Source organism: Pichia membranifaciens (genome assembly GCF_001661235.1).
Source record: "Pichia membranifaciens NRRL Y-2026 unplaced genomic scaffold PICMEscaffold_3, whole genome shotgun sequence".
NCBI classification, from domain to species: domain Eukaryota; kingdom Fungi; phylum Ascomycota; class Pichiomycetes; order Pichiales; family Pichiaceae; genus Pichia; species Pichia membranifaciens.
This window is the reverse complement of record NW_017566984.1, coordinates 1519741-1539493: the sequence shown is the minus strand read 5'-3', so window position 1 is coordinate 1539493 and position 19753 is coordinate 1519741. Positions and strand designations below refer to the sequence as shown.

General features: G+C 45.9%; 7 protein-coding genes and 1 non-coding gene across 8 annotated transcripts; 5 read left to right on the top strand and 3 right to left on the bottom strand.

Moving 5' to 3' along the window:
• The first annotated feature begins 386 nt into the window (after window positions 1–386).
• PICMEDRAFT_16738 (hypothetical protein) lies at window positions 387–5416 on the top strand. The gene has a single exon (XM_019161323.1). It carries the CDS (start codon window positions 503–505, stop codon window positions 5294–5296), a length of 4794 nt encoding a protein of 1597 aa, XP_019018046.1. The 5' UTR covers window positions 387–502; the 3' UTR covers window positions 5297–5416.
• A 449-nt stretch (window positions 5417–5865) lies between these two features.
• PICMEDRAFT_72956 (hypothetical protein) lies at window positions 5866–6999 on the top strand (the record flags this gene model as incomplete). Its single annotated transcript, XM_019164343.1, has 1 exon — window positions 5866–6999. One exon carries the CDS (start codon window positions 5866–5868, stop codon window positions 6997–6999), a length of 1134 nt encoding a protein of 377 aa, XP_019018045.1.
• A 47-nt stretch (window positions 7000–7046) lies between these two features.
• PICMEDRAFT_139268 (hypothetical protein) lies at window positions 7047–8549 on the bottom strand. The gene has a single exon (XM_019160136.1). It carries the CDS (start codon window positions 8301–8303, stop codon window positions 7203–7205), a length of 1101 nt encoding a protein of 366 aa, XP_019018044.1. The 5' UTR covers window positions 8304–8549; the 3' UTR covers window positions 7047–7202.
• A 624-nt stretch (window positions 8550–9173) lies between these two features.
• On the top strand, window positions 9174–13861 carry PICMEDRAFT_72954 (hypothetical protein; the record flags this gene model as incomplete). The annotated part of the gene is made up of 3 exons (XM_019164342.1): window positions 9174–9178; window positions 9278–9528; window positions 10539–13861. 3 exons carry the CDS (start codon window positions 9174–9176, stop codon window positions 13859–13861), a joined length of 3579 nt encoding a protein of 1192 aa, XP_019018043.1.
• On the bottom strand, window positions 9914–10033 carry PICMEDRAFT_t82. The gene has a single exon. It is a non-coding gene; the product is annotated as a tRNA-Ile (tRNA).
• A 141-nt stretch (window positions 13862–14002) lies between the features above and the next one.
• On the bottom strand, window positions 14003–15007 carry PICMEDRAFT_72953 (hypothetical protein; the record flags this gene model as incomplete). Its single annotated transcript, XM_019164341.1, has 1 exon — window positions 14003–15007. The coding sequence occupies one exon, from the start codon at window positions 15005–15007 to the stop codon at window positions 14003–14005; it is 1005 nt and encodes a 334-aa protein (XP_019018042.1).
• Window positions 15008–15807: 800 nt separating this feature from the next.
• PICMEDRAFT_139204 (hypothetical protein) lies at window positions 15808–17269 on the top strand. Its single transcript, XM_019160132.1, has one exon. The coding sequence runs from the start codon at window positions 15931–15933 to the stop codon at window positions 17170–17172; it is 1242 nt and encodes a 413-aa protein (XP_019018041.1). The 5' UTR covers window positions 15808–15930; the 3' UTR covers window positions 17173–17269.
• Window positions 17270–17496: 227 nt separating this feature from the next.
• On the top strand, window positions 17497–19746 carry PICMEDRAFT_16732 (hypothetical protein). The gene has a single exon (XM_019161322.1). It carries the CDS (start codon window positions 17529–17531, stop codon window positions 19671–19673), a length of 2145 nt encoding a protein of 714 aa, XP_019018040.1. The 5' UTR covers window positions 17497–17528; the 3' UTR covers window positions 19674–19746.
• Window positions 19747–19753: the final 7 nt, after the last annotated feature.

Sequence of the window (19753 nt, the reverse complement as noted above, 5' to 3'; positions counted from 1 at the left end):
CCCTTTCACGAAAACCGACTAAATGACCCTGCCAGAACCCTTTCGCCCCCAACCTCACTACAACACCGTCCTCTGCGGTCCCGCTACGCCTCCCTGCTTGTATCTTCATATACTCTATAGATTCTTAAGTGTAGAAATGTCATGATCAACAACATACCCCCGGCTATCTTGTCCGTCTGCAGTACAAACAGCTTGGCTTAGGTAAGCAGCTCGCCTTACCTTACTGTCACACAGTTGTCCCGCGCACTGCAGAGTGTTTACGTTTTCCCGAAACAGGCAGTACAGCATCGTGCTCAGAAACTTTTAGCTGCAGGTGTGATACACAACAACAACAACAACAACAACTGCTTTTGCTGCCACCATTTCAACAACATCAAGATTCACCAAAAAGCCTGAAGAGCCTATTCACCCAGTTTACATAATTTTTTTCATCTTCTACTCTGATCTGTCACTTTTCCCTTGAAACTTCTCTGTCGTTGCGCATTTTCGTCCACCAGTAGTAATGTTTGCTACCAGCTCAGACGAAAACATTCCATTGATGGCATCGCATGATGCAGAGTCCGCTATGTCGTCGCCCTTCCAAAGCCCATCGAAGTCCTTCAACGACATGAAGTCTAATTTGTCCTCGAAGGACATCTTCAGAATCGCCAACCAGTCTGTGGACGAGTTTCTGTCGGAAATAGAGTCCAAAAACCAGGCGTCCGACATCAGCCTTCCGGAATTGCAGCAAGTCCGTACGCCTCCGCAATCCCCCTCAACACAGCCCTTGCACGTCGAGAAAAACATACTCAGCAGTCTGGATAACAAAATAGGGGCTGTTGCGGGTTCCGGAGAAGATGAAGAGGAGGAGGACGTCACGCCAACCGATATCGTGCGTGATCCGTCAACACTCTCCGTTGCCACACACAACCGCCAACTCAATGGACCTAAGCCCCCAACACAATCGCCAGCAAAGTCGCCAATAAAGTCTCCCAAAAAAGTCACCATCGATGAATCTCCATCAAGAGTGCATAATTACGAAGTGGAGAAAGAATCCGATTTTGACTCAGACTCTGACGTTTCGTGCTCATCTTTCGATAAACAGAACCTGCACTGGTCAAAAGTGTCAATCAAGCCTTTCGATAAAGATTCTCAAAGCTTGGCATCTAAATTCGCACACCTACCTTCAAAGCCACTACCCAAAATCACACCATCGCAATCGGACTACTCGATCAAGTCCATGCCAAACATGAATTACCTCGAACTAGACAGCGACGACTCAGATATCACTATAGCTCCTTCTCCCGCAACCCATTTATCGGCTCCGAAAAGAGTGCTTTCTTCCTCTTCCTCATTCAATCAATTCCACTACGATCATGATCATTATATGCAAGATATGAAGGCAGGAAATTTGGTTGAACCAAAAGACATCAAATCCAAAATCTCTTATAGTGATAAACTGAAAAAAGATCTAGTCCAATCAAATGCAGTACCTTTAACACAACAACTGAGAAACCACTTATTAGAAGGATTTCAAGATGATGCAGGTCTAGATCGTTCAGATTCGGTGAAATCAATGATGAGCATCTCCGCTGATGACTGCAAACTCGACACAAAACATCCCAATGCGAAGGTGGAAAGATCTGATGTACCGGAGCGTGACGAAATCGTCAAGTTGAATAAAGAACAAGCCGACTTTAGTGAAAGTGAAAACGAAGAGGATGACACGCTCTCAAAGATAAATAACCCTAAAAACAGAGATTCAGGTAACACCCACAAACGTACTTCTTCACTTTCCAAATTGGTAGGAAATATTATTGGTTCCATCTCCGGACGTGGTCTGGATCCTGACCCTGTGGCCTACGACGATATTGAACAAGATGTTGCCAATCTTAGGAAAACTAGTTTGAGGAATATTTCGGTTCAAAGTGTCGCTACTACCATTACCGAATCAGGTTTTGTCTCTGCGGAGGAAGGACCAGATGATAACAACGACAATACTGAAGAGCTACTTTTACCTAGTTACAATCACCAACAGGAGATTGGGAAAGTGAGTCCAGATGAAACCATAGATACCATAGTTGTAACGCCAACAGAGGAACAGCATCCAGGTGACTTACTTCCTGTAGCAAAGCCTACAGGATCTAACACACCTTCCAATACAATCTTAGAGCCTCATTTAAACTCTCCAGTTTCTCGGCCAGACGATCAGGCAAGCATCCTTCAGGAAGCCATTGCTTCTTCATCAAACAACACTAGTTTTGGATCTGATGATTTCATATTACATGTCCCATTTGAAGATGATATTTTAGATGCCGAATTTAATGAGTTTAATAAATCCATCCAAACCAGAACAGCATCCAATACCAGCTCAAGTGGCTCACAGTCTCGTGTAATAAGTATTGAGCGGACAGAGCGAAACGAAATGCTAGACATTTGGTCGAAGCAGCGAAACTACAATATGCCATTTAGAAGGCATAAGGCATTCGATAGTATACATGCACCATCGAAGTCATATGTTGTTGAAGCAGATCATCATAAGGCCATTAAGATAATAAATGCAGCTCCCGAGTTCAGAACTTTCTCCGATGAAAATTCCTGGATTTATCGTGAATTAGAAGTTTTACCCAATGGTGTGAACAAGAATTTGGTTAAGCCTTCAAGCCACAGCCATACTAATAGTGATTCTAGAAGATTACAGAGGGCCAGCTCAAAGTCATCTACTCCCAATACTCTCAAGGTTGTCAGCCATACAGTTGAGTCCAATGTTTCTACAATTCCTAATCTCAAAAATTCGTTCAGCATATCAGTGGATGCTGAGGATCTAAATAATCTTTCAGGAGCAAGTGTAATCAAGCATACGGAATCCATAAGATCAATCAACCCAAATCAAACCAACAACATGACGGCATTGAACTTGAGTATGGAATCCAATGACGATGCTAGCAGATTTTCACAAATATACGAAAATTCGTTGCTGAACGATCTGAAGAACTGGAATCCAGATTATTCCTCTGCAGATCAATCTTATGATATTCCAAAGAAGTTTGTCAATTCACATCCTGCTAGACAAGACAGTATTGATATCTTGAAACAAGTGTGGCACGATACCAATGAACAAGACGTAGTGAAGCTAACTCACTCTGATACTTTCCAGCGTCTGAATGGTAAGAATATTGAAGATTTTTTGAACAAAAAGAGGACTATCAGTGATGAATACCATGTGAAACAAGCTAATGTCTCGAAAGCGAGAGTACAAAATGATCATATTGTTTTGCCTGAGCAAAGAGCAAGTATATACCAATTTGGAAATGAAAGCTATTCAAAAATTGTACCTGAATTGGGTATTGCCGATATAGATAGTGACGGTAACTATTATTATGGTAATGATAATCAAAACAGTTTGATGCGAGATGACAACTCAGGTTTTGAATTCAACTTAAATGGTGATGATTCTAGTGATGCTGCCGAACAAGATGAATTGGAGAAACAGATGATCACGGATTCTAAGAAACTTGAGGTAGAAATTTTACGAAATGATGAATTGGTTCTCAAAAACTCAGACCTATCATATCCCGCAGGTAATAACTTATTAACACCCCCAAAAAGTCCTGTTTCTCCTGCAAGGCAAAAGATGGTTGAGAAGTTTGAGAAACAATTGAAACAAAAAAGAGAACAACAAGCTCAAAAGGAAGTGTTAGAATTACTGCAAAATAAGATCCATCAAGAAGCGCAACTGGTTCAAGCATTCAGCCCACCTCCAAAAACCAAGAAGACCGCTAATATGATCTCAGCTAAGAAAAGATCTTACTCGGTGAATGAAGATAGTCTTGACAATATATATGAGAATTTCGATAACTCACCTACCAGAATTTCATATGTTAGTCCTAAACGAGATGAAGTTGAAGCCAGCAAGTCAGCTAGTCCAGAAAGAAATGCTAACGGAGAAATATCTTTCAATCCATTTGAATCACCAAAAATCAAATCATTGGTGAAACCTGAGAGTAACATTTTCAACGTGCCGGCTAAGGCTTTGATTAATGACGCGGGGTCAGCAAACCCTTTCCTAGACGACGAATCATCCTCAAATTTCCAAAAAATCCCATCCGTTAGTCAAGGTGCTGATACAGAGAATTCAAATTTGGATAATGATAAAACTCAACCCATTATCACTGCCCAACCTAAAGTTAAAACTGATGCTATTCCATTAGTTAATGGTGAGCAGGGTAGATTATTCATAAAACTAAAGGATATAAGCGGCCTAAGAATACCAGATTTGAAAAAAAGAAATGCCAAGTTTCAACTGGTTTTGGATAATGGTATCCATTGTATCAAGACCGATTTTGTGGATGCTGGCTCACAAGCCAACATTCCCCTGAGCAAAGAGTTTGAGTTAATTGTTGCTGAGAAACTAAACATCATTATCACCTTGAAATTGAAATATGACAAACCTCAGCCAAAAACAGTTGAGGTTGCCGAGAAAAAGAAGGTTAAGAGTAAAGGTATGATGGGCAAGTTGATGGGTAAGAAGGAAACTAGGGTCGTTAAGAAGATGGTTACTCAGCCTGCGGAAGAAGATGCACTGGCCAGTTATGTTGCTAGCGATGGTTCTTTCAGTAAGTTGAAAATCAGCTTTGACGAGTACAAAGAGCAAATTTTTGCCAAGCCAAGTACATATGCCTTGACGTGTTTCAATGAGTGGAAGACTACGAAAACTGAGATGGGTGTCGTGAGGAACTTCAAGCCTATTCCAATCTGCACGTTGAACATGAAGATGATGTTTGTTCCACGCACAACGGAGCACGAGATATTGCCGATCAGCATTGCCAACGCCTTAGCTCAACTAAAGCAAGTGAGAAAGCTGACTGACGTCAAGAATGAAGGCTACATGTCGCAGGAAGGCGGAGACGTGGAGATGTGGACAAAGAGACTCTACAAACTCGACAACTACGACTTGCTCGCATACAACATAAGCAGCAGCAAGTTGAAGGCCAAGATCAATCTCAAGAAGGTAGTTGAGGTTTCCTCTCCCCGTACGCTTTCTGCTTCTAATACCCAAAACAGCACTGCGGCCAATCTTCCTGCCAAAAAGCGTGATTTTTCCGACATCGACGGCATGATCTTGAACAACGGTTTCAAAATCCGGTTTTCCAACAACGAGACCATCAGCTTCGGGTGCGATACTGCAGCCGAGAGGGATAGATGGATAAATTGCTTTGAGCAATTGATCATGGTCAACCGATTCCAGAGACAGCCATGGTTGGTGAGCATGGCGCAGGCCATGAAGGACGTTCCCATCGACAGCATGGTTGTATGATTGTTTTTACTGCAACACTGCTATATAATTGTGCTCTAATCTGATCTAATCTGATCTGATCTAATCTAATCTAATCTAATCTAATTTAATCTATTCAACCAATTCGATAAGGACGTCAACGCATTGTAATTCTTGGAAGGAGATCGCCGTGCCCGAGCAGGCAGAACCCCAAAGTCGCCTGACCTGTAGATAACGTGCAGTCTCCAGTAAACAGACATGCCAACCCGACCTCCACATTGCCTCCGTCTTCATCTCCATCTTACGATCCTCGTCCCTATACCCTCTTCGGCCACCGGCGTCGCCGGACACGTTGGCTCCTTCCCGATCGGAAAGCACTCTTCCCGCGTAAAGCACCCGGCTATAGCATTCCGGGCACCGGCGCGTCCCGATCGGGAAGGAGGGGCGGCTTATCAGCTGCGATGACCGGGGACGTATAAAAAGGGAGGTGTTGGGCATCTTAGGTGTCGTAGATCTTCGAGAGGGGAGGGGATTACTGGTCTAATGCAAGAAACAACAACAACAACAACAACACCGATTGCAGCTGCGATAATTACAACAAAAGCAACAAAATGACTATGGATATATTGACTGTTACCCCTCTTGAGGGCCAGAAACTCGGTGCAAAGATCACCATGCCATCGTACACCAATGATCCATCGAAGTTGAAGGATGAGGACTTCAACACGTTGAAGAAGGCATTGCTCACCCACTCCGTGCTAATTGTCCCAAATCAAGAGGAGTTGACTCCAGAATCCCAGCACGCGCTGAACATCAGATTTGACCCTTCGTCGGCTAAAAACTACGGGCACAAGGAAGAGTTGTTCCACTCCTCCAAATCCATCTTAGCCAAGGACGGTAAGTGTGTTCCAAGACGTCCGGAAGTGATGATGGTTGGTAATGGTACCTTTGAAGCAGGCCACGAAGGAATGAAGGAGTTCAATTTGGAGCATCCTTCGCATAAGACTTTCCACAAGAAGTTGTTGACTGAGGAAGAATTGGCGCAAGGTCTTACTAAGTTCTACAGATGGCACATTGATGCTGCCTTGTACGAGCTCTCTCCACCTGTGGTCACTACCTTATTGGGCTTGATTGTGCCACCGAGTGATGAGAGACAGAAGATTATCTACGAGGACACAAATGAATCCATCGATATTGCCAAAGGTGCAACCGCTTTTGCATCTGGTAAAGTTGCCTTTGATTTGCTTTCTGACGAAGAGAAGGAGTTTGCATTGAACACCACTGTCGTCTATGCTCCTCACCCTTACATCTACATCAACGATTGTAAGGCCACTTCGGACGGTCTAACCATTGTCAGTGAGGAACCAGGGAAAGAAGCGGCTTTCGAGTCGTTGCCCGAATGGGAAGAATCCAAGGTCAAAAAGCTACCTTTGGTATGGACAAACCCGGAAACTGGTAACCACCACCTCCAAGTTCACGGATGCTGTGTTTACCAGTTGGTTGATGCCAGAACAGGTAAAACAATTGCTGAGTTGAAGGAGGCTAGGGAAACCGTCCATAAGATGATGAGACCCGCCATTGGCCCTGACAATGTTTATTGTCACCCATGGACCCAAGGTGATCTCTGTATTTTCCATAACAGGGGTGTCATTCACTCCGTCACCGGTGAACTCGATCCAGAGGAAAAGAGATTGATGCACCAATGTAACATTGCCAGTGGCTCCGATCCAGTCGTCGCATTGTAATGGCCTTTGAACAGGGAGCTATTATATCCGTGCATATAGTGGCAGGATGGGAAATTACGAACAGGTTTTGGATTTTTACATAAATTAACTTTTTAGCTTTTGTGATTATAAATGAGTAAACAATTACTTCAATGAATGAAAATATACACGATAAACAAGAATACAAAAACGGTAGCGACAAGTGGGACTTCCACTGCTGGCGTTCAGCGCCTCCTCCTGTGCCGACCACCTCTGTCACCCTCCCTATCTCTGTCTTTATCACGTTCTCTGTCTTTAAACTTTTTCTGGTTGTTACCACCTTTCTCGAGGTCCTTGTCGGCTTGATCTCTAGCATCCCTTAATGCCGATGGAATGTGGGGGAGTTTTGTATTTGTTGGATCCGGCGTGTTGGAAGAGGTTCTGGAATTGATGTTAGGAATATTCGGTATATTGGGTATGTTACTGTTGTTGTTCATGTTCATATTGTTCATGTTGCTCATGTTGTTCATGTTGTTCATACCGTTCATACCGTTCATACCGTTCATCATGTTGGGCATGTTCGGCATATTGGGCATATTGGGCAGGTTAGGCATACCCATGAATCCCGGCATCCCCATCATGAATGGTGGAGGCATTGATCCAGGCGTCGAGCCCGAACCAGGTGCTCCGTTGGGCATGATTTGTGAAAGGGTAGGTGGTATCGAACCAACGGCGAGTAATTCCGTTATCACCTTACCTGGATTGAAATCGTTTCTCATCTTCTCGTTCTTGGCACAATAAGCCCTCCAACTGATCTCGTCAAACCCGAAGTTGAAGTAATCAGATATATCTGCACCTGGTAGTCGCCATGGCTTGTCTTTCAACTCGTCAAGAGAGAGCTGCGTCACCGGTATGTCGTTGTAGAGACCCACTCTATTTATATCGAGTCCTGTAGATTTAGTGAATATCGGAACTGTTGTCACCTGTGTAGTATCCGCAACGGTTCCCACTGGAGCCTCTCCTTCCGGTGTCGTCTTCAGCTGGGCTGCTGGTATGTTCACCTTCGATTCAAGAGACCCAATGATGAACTCAACGTCTGAGTCGGAATCGGACTCGGACTCCTCCACCTCTGGCCCGTCGTTATCATTGTCAGCTCCCTGGCCTTCTGTGTTGTTATCGCTGGCATCTAGCTGTGTAGTAGAAGGAACTCCATCTTTGATTTCAAGTACTGTGTCTGTGCTTGCTGCTGCATCTGCAGCTTTTCCTGCATCTGCACCTGTATCAACATTGGCCTGTTCATTCTCGTTACCAGAGCCATACAAGAAGGCATCACCATCATCATCCATTTCTGTGTCGCTGTAATGTGCGGGGAGGCTCGCTTTACCTTGGCAAACCGCCTGTATATCACGTCAAATGTTGTCTTCTCTGTTTACTCTCTTCCTATGTGTTGTGAAATTCATGAAGCTAGGTGAAGCTACAGCTCGCCACTCAATCCACGACATGACCATTTGTTGTACTTCAAAACCCTCTATTTCGTATCACGTGCCAGATGCAAGGGCTAAGCCCTCTAAAAACGAAGGCAAAACTTTTTTGGCAGTCACGCACTCAGCGGTAGCGCCGCCGCAGGCTAGGTCTCCTCGTCTCTCTGTTTGACCTTCCCTCGCCTCCTGTGCAGGCTTCGCTGCCGTCACTCTGTGAGAGAGAGCATAGTTAAAACTTTTCAGAGTCTTTTATCGAAAAGAGTGTACAGTTCAGAGTGTGCCTGGACGTTCTTTATAGACACCTTCCTATACACACCATCACTCGAATAACAAACAATGTATGTACAAGTCACAGTGGTCAATAGTTGAGAGTGCAGAGGCTACGAACGAAGGCAAAGGGGCAAAAAGAAAGCGTTTATTTTGTGAATCCAGTGACAAGAAATGGAAGAGACACTTAATTAGTTCACATATCTGGAAGAATATGAATTTCGAACACACGCAAGTGATGAAAGCATGCAGCTTTAAACGAAACATAAGTGTTTAGTGAAAAGTCTCTAGTGAACCAGCTTCAGTACAATAACAAGCCAAGAGTAAAGCCCATTAAGCACATAAACGTTTGATGCATTGCCAAGTGTATGGAAGTGCCTAGCATATCATCATGAGCTCAGTAGTTCTATTAGGGCAAGAGACACTTCGAATGAGCAAGTGTACACTGATGCTGATACAACTTTGAATATGCAGTGCCTGCCAACTCTCCACTTCAAGCCTTTTCCTAGCCACAAGCGAAGCATTTACTAACATTTATCTGTCCCCCGTTGTCATCCTTTTATCTATTACAGGTCCAAGAGAACAAAGAAGGTCGGAATCACCGGTAAGTACGGTATCAGATATGGTTCTTCCTTGAGAAGACAATGTAAGAAGTTGGAAATCCAACAACATTCTAGATACGACTGTTCTTTCTGTGGTAAGAAGTCTGTCAAGAGAGATGCTACTGGTATCTGGACTTGTAAGTCTTGTAAGAAGTCTGTTGCAGGTGGTGCTTACACTGTCTCTACTGCAGCTGCTGCAACCATCAGATCTACCATCAGACGTTTAAGAGAATTAGCTGAAGCTTAAATTTCTTGTATTGGATTTTCTAAGTTTATAATTCATAATAAAATCTGTACCATCTTCTATACATAAATAAATAGAAAGAATTCAGCAATAATGAACGGCGATTAACGTACTTGTTTTTCCCTAGGTCCAAATTTTTCTTGGACAAGTTAGATGGAGCCCTAGCGTGTTCGTACAAACTAGTCTACTGTTGGTGTTTACCGGTTAGTCAATCCGGGAGCTTTGACCCAGAAAAAAAACTCTTTGAAACGACTTTACTCGGATTAGCAAAGTGAAGAGAATCCATCTCCCTTTCTAATTGCAAGGCATGCAAGGTTCCTTTCAACCCCAAAGATATGTAAAATAGAAAAAAATCTGAAGAGTGGTGCATGCGGGGTTTGAACCCGCGACCATCGCGTTTCTTGAAACGGTGAAGTGACGTAAGCATAGACGTCAAAATACGACTATAAGCACGATGCTCTAGACCTCTGAGCTAATGCACCTCTCGGAGAAAAATTTAGGCAAAGATATATCTTACCAGCATATAATGTATTACGTCAGTAATGTTCTAGAGCATTATGTAAGCAACATGTTTGTATGTGTTAGGTAAGCTGTTTTGTAGCCTATTTTTAGATTCTGTTGTAAAAACTACATAATTTCTCTTTCGTGTGACCGACACGATAGAATTTCACAAATATTGCACGTGACCAGTAAAAATCAACACTTATGTGTACAACTGCACTTTTGCAAAGGCCCGAAAACACTCCGTGAGGATTTTAGAATTCTCAATTGTGAAATAAAAAACCTACAAGCTGAGAGATCGTGACGTTGTCACAATCAACCCTACAAGCCCACAATCTTATGCGTGTTCCCCCTACCAGTTTTAACAATTTAAGCTCGCTTTCTAAGATATACAGGATCGCGCCTGGCCGGAATCAGAAATATAGCGATCACTGCTACAACAGGTCTTGAATCTGGGAACTATTGCCAAACTCACTTGTGGAAGAGCTCAGTTTCATCATTTCGAAATTTCTGTTTTTCCAACCAATTGTTTCGGTCTACAGAGCTTATTCACGATGAAGAAGTCACAGATCAGAGCAAACCTACTTGATGAAACTGCTCCTTTTGTGCAACCTTCTGGGCAGACTTCTTCGTACTCGAAACATCAACATAGTCAAGGTTACATGAACAACAAATCGCAACCACAACAGCAGCTCCCGCCACAGCAGCATCAACAAATGCAATACGCATTGCACCCACAGCAGCAGTACCAGCAGTACCCCGCAGACCCCTACAATGGGAGTCGAAACTCTCATCATCCGCAGCAAAGACAGGCTCTATCTCCTCCACAGCCACAACCCCATCGCCAACACCACAGTGCGTCATACGGTACCAATCCAAACCCTAAGTATGCCTACAATTATGATCAGCAGAGACCCCTGAGTCAAAATCATCATTCGTATCCGGTGAACCATGCTCCGGGGCCTGATTATCAGGGCGGGTATCAAGAAGGATATGACGCACACCCACAATATATGGATCAATCAAGAGTTTCCTATAACGGCCCCAACGGCCCTTACCAACCGCCACCGCAATCCCAACCATACCACGATCCATATCAAGCACAACCCCGTTCGCATAGTCATTCGTACAATCAACCGTCCCATCCTATTCCTCAAGCTAGATCTCAATCTGAATCGTATCCTCAGACAGGAATTCCTCCACAGCAGGAACCTCTACATCCTAGTCAACAGCTGTTTACAGTTGAGGACTCAGATGGCTATGGTAACACTACGAAGTCGAAGAGTAATAAGAGCGGAAAGAGTAAGAGTCGTGCTATAAATGTTGCCGATGGTGATAATGACCAAGAGGTTCCCAGTACATCCTTCGAAATGATTGCAAGAACCACTAGCATCGAACAGGATAAAATTCAGCAACTAGAAGAAAAAATCCAGCGCTTAGAGCGTGTACTTGCACTTCAAGAATTAGAGAGCAAAACAAGTAGGTCTAGTACCTCAATAGATAAAGTTCCCGACATTGCAAGCGAACCCCAACAACAGCAACAACCAGCACCAGCACCAGCGCCTGCACCAGCATCAGCATCAGCACCAGCCCTACCAACACCACCTGCGAAATCAACGAAAACTGCGACCAAGTCAGCATCGAAACTACCACCATTGACAAACACGGGCGCTCCTCCATTACCACCTCCTCCACCTGCAGATAAAAAATCTTTGTTGAACAGCCCTAAAGCTAATCTCTTTCTATCTGGACTCGATTCATCATCCAAAGGGTCTGATGACTTACGCTTGAGTGCATCCTCCTTGATACCCACAGAGAAATCGCTTTCCGATCTTTCTGATGGCGATGGTGATCATAGTATAGAGCTCAATGATGAAGAGCCTCCTCCGTCATACGAGGAATTAGAGAAATCAGGCAGCTTGACATATTCACAATCGATTTATAGAACAGGATTTGAGAAAGCCGGTTATCAAATGGACCACGTTATTACGCCAACTAATCCTGTTGCAGAATCGTCGAATGAGACAACCAAAAGCACGGGTAAGATAACAAGGGAACTTATGTCGAAGAGAAAAATTCCTTCCCAGATAACTGATGAAATGTTCGAAAAAGCAGCATTTAAAACTTCCTTGAGCTCAATACCGACCTTGTCGTCGGAGACTCCAGCGAAAACAGTCACTGAATCATCAACTTCTCAGCTGAAGTCCTCTGTTACGGCGCCTTCTCCAGTACAAATACCATCGCAAATGTCGCAGGTGCCGCCCCCTATTGCAGCTAAATCTCGAAATTCACTAAAAAACCATGTCACTCCATTCCATAGTGAGTTTAAACCACCTGCCAGACTTGAGAACTCGGCATCTGCTACAAACAGCAAACAATCTCGATCCACAATGGATTCATCATTATATACTCCAAAGGCGACAACTAGCGAACTGACTAATATCATCAAATATTCCACAGATCTTTCCTTTGAATCTTTGGCCAATGGCGTGATCAAACCAATACTACCGTCACAATCGAGGGAGTCTACGGAGGAGACGATTGCAAGGTTTAGAAAAACTAGAGAAAAGGCACTTGCAGACTATAAACAGTTTACACCAAGGGTTCAATTTTTTTGGGCAATTTTACTTGTTGAAACGCTGAGTAAGTCTGAAGTTTTATCTAAGATGACTATTGACGGCAAACTAAGGAAGAATCCAGTATCATACAAGAAATTGAAAAAACAAAGGTTGATGTTTCTAACCACTGCTATCAAGGTGCTGGAAAAGCTGATACAAATTGCACCTAATGACACCAGGGCTCGGCTATATCTAGGAGATATTTATTCTGGCGGTATTCATCCAGGATTGATTGAACGTGATGAGGCATTAGGGTACCAATTGTTTTATGACGCTGCTACAAAGCAGAATGATCCTGTTGCATGCTACAGAATTGCGTGCTGCCTGGAATCCGGGGTAGGGTGCAAGCAAGATATCTCCAAAAGCATAGTTTTCTTTGAACGTGGTGCAACGCTAGGCGATCCTTCGGCCATGTGTCAACTTGGTATGATGCACTTTGCTGGGGTTAATGGGTGTGTTCAAGATATTTCACTATCTATTGCGTACCATAAACAGGCGTACGAGACGTTGAGGTCACGGACGGTTATGGGGTTTGACCCATTGATTTCATCCAGATCTTTCCAAGACGCCAGAGGTGCTTTGTACACGCTTGCGAAGCTGCACCAGACTGATCGCCAGATTTTGTGTTTGGCCGATGGCAACGACGACAAGACAAGAAAGACGATTGAAGAGCTGAAGTTTGCCAACGTATGGTGTAACTCTTCCAAGGCATTGAAGTACTACCTTGAAGCTGCGAAGTTGGACCACAACGAGTCCCAGGCCTGCCTCGGGTACTATTACTCACAAGGGTTTTTCCCGACGTACTCGTTCAAATCAGACAAGGAGGCCAACGACGGTGTGCCGAACACACTGGACGCGAGGAAGTCTATATACTGGTTCAGCAAGGCTGCAGCCGATGGACATACATATGCTTCGCTTGGCCTAGCGAGATGGTACGGATCAGGAGCTGTTGATGGCGAGGGCAAGGTGATTTTGAAGCGTGACGAGCAGCAGGCGTTCCTCTGGGGACGGAAGGCTGCCGACGCTGGGGAACTAGCGGAGGCGGAGTTCATGATTGGGGTCTGCTTTGAACAAGGGTTTGGGGTGGAGAAGAATGCTGTGATGGCTGCCAACTACTTTGAGCGGAGCGGGCGGAAGGGGTACAAGAAGGCCATTCAGAAGCTCAAGGCGATGAAGAATGCCACGCGATGAGCAATGTGAGATGATATAGTATAATACGATTATAGTATAATAAATAAATAGATTGATAGAATTCACGCTATATAAATAAATCTACAGGGAATAGAATAAGGCAAGGGGAGGAGGCGAGGGATGCAGCAGTCATGATCATGCTTATGGGTTAGCCTTGACGAAGTCGACACCCTTCTTGATGTTCTTCTTCAAGGTTTCCTTAGCGGTGGCGATCATTTCCTCTTCAGCAGTAGACAAGTTGCCCAATGGGTGGACTTCCTTGACACCCTCTGGGCCCAAGGTGACTCTGGTGGAGAAGAAGTCGACGCCCTCGGACTTGAACAGAGGGTTGTCGATGTAGGTTGGTTCGGTGATGTCAGTTTCACCGGCCAAACCCTTTAAGACGGAACCAGCCATTCTTGCACCGGCTTGGGCCATGGACAAGGTGGCAGAACCTGCACCATCCTTGGCCTTGACGACCTCGTCACCACCGAATTGGATTCTGTGGACCAAGGCGTCGTACTTGTCCTTTGGCAAGTCCTTGTGCTTGGTTTGGGACAATAATGGGACAATGGTGACACCGGAGTGACCACCCACGACGGTGACGGTTTCGGTGGCTGGGTTGGTGCCGACAACCTCGGACAAGAATCTCGAGGATCTGAGGACGTCCAAGGTGGTGACACCGAACAACTTCTTTGGGTTGTAGACGCCCTTCTCCTTCAAAACTTCGGAGACAATAGGGACGGTGGAGTTGACTGGGTTGGAGATGATCAACAAGGCGGCGTTAGGTGCGCTGGCGGCAGCGGCCTTGGCCAAGTCTCTGACGATGGAGGCGTTGGTGTTGAACAAGTCGTCTCTGGTCATACCTGGCTTTCTTGGGACACCGGCTGGGATCAAGACCACGTCGGCGTCCTTCAAGGCCTTGGCCAGACCGTCGTTTTCAGGACCAAAGCCCTCGACGGTGGAGTTGGTTGGGATGTGCGACAAGTCCGTGGCGACACCCTTGCCCAATCTCAAGTCGTACAAGGCCAAGTTGCTGACCTGGTGGTTCAACTTCATCAAGAGGGACAATGGTTGTCCAATTCCACCGGCCGCACCCAAAACGGTCACCTTGTAGGCGGAGGAGGCGGAGGAGGAGAATTGTCTGACGGAGGCTCTGGAAAGCATGCTGGCTGGGGGGTACTAGACTAGACGGTGTTTAGTTGCGACAAAAACAGAGCTCTTTCTCCTTCTTTTCCCTCTCACGTCCCTGTCCTAATGGCCACCGCAGAGGAAGAAGAACCTGTGGCATATATAGGTGTGTGCCCAACCCCAATGGCAACGCCGATGGCGCCCGCCGCCTCCCCTGCCGTGACCGCCCGCGAATTCCCGCTGTCCTTGATTTCCCACCTCGGACTCGAAAAACTGGCGTCTCCCGCTCTGGACCATCAACGCCGGAGAAGGCGGCTGCCCTACCCGGCGTCCTCGGGGCCACTGTGGTGTGTTCTTCTGCGGCGCCGCAGGCCCTTTTGCAGCACCATGTGTAGCTATCTGCCTGTGCTTGTGCTGCGTCCGGTCCTGCTTTGCCACCTTGTGGTCCCACGGGGCACACGGCGCCCGCACACGTCCTGGCTCGCCCTCTGAGCTGGCCCGCCCTCACCCAAAGAGATCCCGCGGATGTCTGGGGAAAGGCTCGGCGGGAGGGAAAAGCGCGAGGCGGGAAACGGAAGACGGGAAACGGAGCACGGGGACGCCCGGAGCCGGCGCAGCGGCGGGAACTGGGCCGATCGACGCGGAACGGCGGAAACGGCGCCGATCGGCGCGGATTTTGGATGACTCCAGTGGTGGCGGTGGTGCTGGAGTCATCGAGCGCGGACGGCAGATGACTCCGGCGTGTCGAGGAGGATGATTCAGATGACTCCGGCAGCGTTGCCCGCTTGACCTTCCTCGAGGCTGTCATTGGACACTCCGCCCGTAGCACGACGGTTTGCTCCCGCCTGCAAAGCACAGGGTGTTTTCTTGCACTGCTGTGTGCCTTGTTAGGCCGCAGTGTGCTCTGGTTGTGTTCTGGCCTGCAATTGCAACCAACCCCGCTGTCTTGCGCCGCCACAATGATGTCCAGAGCCCTGCTATCCTGCTTCTACTCGTTCAGAAGAACACTGGCTACCAACGCCGCCAACGGGAAGGTCGGCGGCGGCTGCAGCAGCAGCCCGGCAGAGGTGCTGAACCTGGCCTTGACGACAAAGACACCCATCACCAGCTGGACACGGGACCAGGTCGCAGCGCTGTTCGGCATGCCGCTCAACGACCTCATGTTCTACGCACAGGTCCAGCACCGCCAGTACCACAACCCGGCAGAGGTGCAGCTGTGCACGCTCCTGTCGATCAAGACGGGCGGGTGCACGGAGGACTGCAAGTACTGCTCGCAGTCGAGCCACAACGACACGGGGCTCAAGGCGACGAAGCTGCTGGACCTCGACACGGTGTACGAAAAGGCCAAGGTCGCCAAGCAGAACAACTCGACGAGGTTCTGCATGGGCTCCGCGTGGAGAGACATGAAGGGCCGCAAGAGCGCCCTGCGTAAGATCGCCGACATGGTCAGGAAGATCAACACGGAGCTCCAGATGGAGACGTGCGTCACCCTCGGCATGATCAACGAGGAGCAGGCAAAGACCCTCAAGGACGCCGGCTTGACCGCCTACAACCACAACATCGACACGTCCCGGTCCCACTACAAGAACGTCATCTCCACCCGGTCCTACGACGACCGCCTCCAGACAATCCAGAACGTCAACGACTCCGGCATCAAGGCCTGCACGGGCGGCATCCTCGGCATGGGCGAGACCGTCGACGACCACATCGACTTCGTCCACACCCTCGCCACCATGAACAAGCACCCGGAGAGCTTGCCCATCAACAAGTTGATTGCCATCAAGGGCACCCCGATCGAGCAGGAGCTGAAGACCAAGTACAAAGACCGCAAGCTCGGCCTGGACAACATCCTCCGCGTCATCTCCACCGCACGCTTGTTGATGCCGGAAAGCATCATCCGTTTGGCTGCCGGCAGGTACACTATGAAGGAACACGAGCAGCTGCTCTGTTTCAACGCCGGCGTCAACGCCATCTTCACCGGCGAAAAAATGCTTACCACGATGTGCACAGGCTGGGACGAGGATATTGCTATGCTCAAGAAATGGGGCTACGTTCCAATGGAGGCGTTCAAAAAGACCGCTCCTCGTGAGAAGCTGAACGTCACCATTGGCGCAAATAACGAAAGATCTGTCTCCGTGATCACTGGCGGCAATCTGGAATTACCTGATGACAAGAACAGCGTCAAGGAGCTATCTTTATAGGTTTTCTTTCGTCGTATGAGCATTGAAAGCTTTTTCACCCCTTTCACTCCCCAGGGTCCCCTCTCCACTTATGTCTTTTATATGCTATATATTTTATTTGTAGAGAATGGTTTCCAACGTAAAGATACTCCCTACTCCTTTCATTTCCCATCATTCTCCCGTCATCCTCTCCTTCAACACGACACTGAATCATCATGTTGGAAATGAAAAAATGGTCGATCGGCGCGAAAAACTCAAGCCGAACTCTCCAATGCTTCAAAAGTACAACTATCCGACTGAGCGTCAAAGGTTATATCAATCAAGGGTTCCGGGTAGTCGGCTATAATGAGCACTTGGTTCAGCTGTATTACCATCACATGTCAAACACTGCAATCAACCAGTTCCTAAATGCAAAATTCCCCAATGTGGAATCACTTAATTCGGTGGATACAGTGATACACGAGATCGAGACTGCGGTGGCCGATCTGAATGGCGAAAGTGATAGAAACACAACATGTGTCTCCGAGGTGGACGTGTCAGAAGCTAACAAGTTTTTGGATACCTTACGTGCCTACGTGAAGTCTCCCACAGAAGAAGGGCTTGGAAGTCTCGAGGATCTTATACATAGATACGGGAATGTTCCAGCCATAACGTACACCCGTGAACTATTGGAACAGAAATTGAAGCTTGTAAAGGAAGCGCAAATCAGGAAAGATTTTGTGCAGATTCTAGATGACCTCAGCGATTTCGAAATCTTCGAACTGAATGACCTAACGAACATAGCTTCTTCTCACGATGAGAGAGTAAAAGTTTATGAGAAAGTTGCGGAGCTTAGACTCCAAATCGATAATTTCATGAAAAATGCTAGTGCTGCCAACTTTCACATCGATGTCAACACTGATGAAATGTTTGAAGAGCTAGAATCAAAGCTTAGCGATTTGGTGAGCTCTGAGTTGTGTCAGACCCTCAGTAAGTCACTCATAGAAGCAATAGCTAATTGGGATTCTGAGAAAACTCCCGGGAAATCGCAAACTTTGAGCTCTGCAGCCCTATCAGAGTTTAGTCTTCTGCTAGACATACAATTGAAGGCAATACCGAATTACAAACTTGTTGCAGGCTCTTCTTCGGATGTCACTCTGTGGGCAATTGATTGTCTAACTGACAGCTTCCAAAAGAAGTTCATTTACCATTTCGAGGGTAATGGAGAAACGAATAGGTTAGACAAACCTGAATTTGCCTTCAGTTACATAGTTGGGTATTTGAGAAAAAATATCGAGTATGCCAAGGTTCTATTTGCTGCTAGCTTCTCCAGATGTTGCGGTGGAAAGATATTGGGCAGCTTCAGTACTTGGTTCATCATGTCAACATTGGTGCCCCTCAAAAGAAAGTTCACAAAGGAAATCTCTTTGCTTTTGGAAACGCAAAATAGCCACCTTCTTAGTCATTTTGTTACCGAGGTGAAGAAGTTTGATGAGGAAATTAAGAAAGAATTTGCATTCATGCCAGTGAAGGGCCAAGAATGGGCTGGTCTTACAAATGATCTTATACTAAGCCGTGAAGTTGTTTGGAACGCTTGGCTGCAAAATGAAAAGAACTTCGTCAACAAACGATTTGAAGAAATAGTGGATATGGAAGACGCATTTTCAATCGATTATGATTTGGTTGAAAACGGCAAAACTAAGCCAACAAAGAGTGCCATCAATCTAAAAAATTTACTTGAAGGCATCACCATCAATTATGATTCTTTACCATTGAAATTTCAATTGAAATTCTTGAGTGAAGTCCAATTAAAACTTTTGAATTTTTACTTTGATACTTTGAAGAAAGGAGTAAATGCGTTGAAAAGCATCAAGCACGTCCAAATCGACGGTGTTAGTACCCTTGAAAGAGTTTGCCGTATATGGTGCTCCAGTAAATACATCATTGAAACCATGGACAAATGGAGCAATGAATTGATTTTTGTTGAGTTGTGGCAATCCCTTAGCAATGAGAGTCAGTCTGATACCACCTTTTTTGAGTCTGTGATTAACGGATATGAGAAGGAAATCATGAGCAAAATACCCAACCTGATACAAAGTTATTTTGAAAGGCAGCTTAACAGAACAATGAAGGAGTACTTTCAGGCAAACACTGACTGGACATTGATAACCGAAAAAGAAGGGAACAATGACGAATTGGAATATGTTATCCAAACGTTGAGCACAGATCTTCGCTATCTACAAGTCACAGTATCTTCTGTGACTTACAACTCTTGGAAACTCTTACTGTCGAACACTGTGGTTTCCTATTTTGAAAAAAATATAGCCTTAGTCAACAATTTTTCACCGATAGGAGCTGACAAGCTAGAGAAGGATATCAACAAGGTTGTTGATTCACTAGATCTTGTCAAGTCTTATGACAATTACGGAAGATTGATGACAATTTTACGTGTACTTCGAACAGGAAAACCGGAATTTTCTGACGATAAATACCCCCCTGTTGATGATTCTGAGCTGGCAATGCTAATCATGAGACGCAGGTAGTTCTGATAGTGTGTATTATCATATATTTAACATGTAGCATCATTCAGATTGAAGGAGTATGACAAATCCCGCGTTCGCTT

What these genes read in the sequence shown, in the direction of transcription:
- PICMEDRAFT_139204 (XM_019160132.1), top strand. Translation starts at nt 15,931, where the DNA reads ATGATGTCCAGAGCCCTGCTATCCTGCTTCTACTCGTTCAGAAGAACA.
- PICMEDRAFT_16738 (XM_019161323.1), top strand. Translation starts at nt 503, where the DNA reads ATGTTTGCTACCAGCTCAGACGAAAACATTCCATTGATGGCATCGCAT.
- PICMEDRAFT_16732 (XM_019161322.1), top strand. Translation starts at nt 17,529, where the DNA reads ATGTCAAACACTGCAATCAACCAGTTCCTAAATGCAAAATTCCCCAAT.
- PICMEDRAFT_139268 (XM_019160136.1), bottom strand. Translation starts at nt 8,303, where the DNA reads ATGGATGATGATGGTGATGCCTTCTTGTATGGCTCTGGTAACGAGAAT.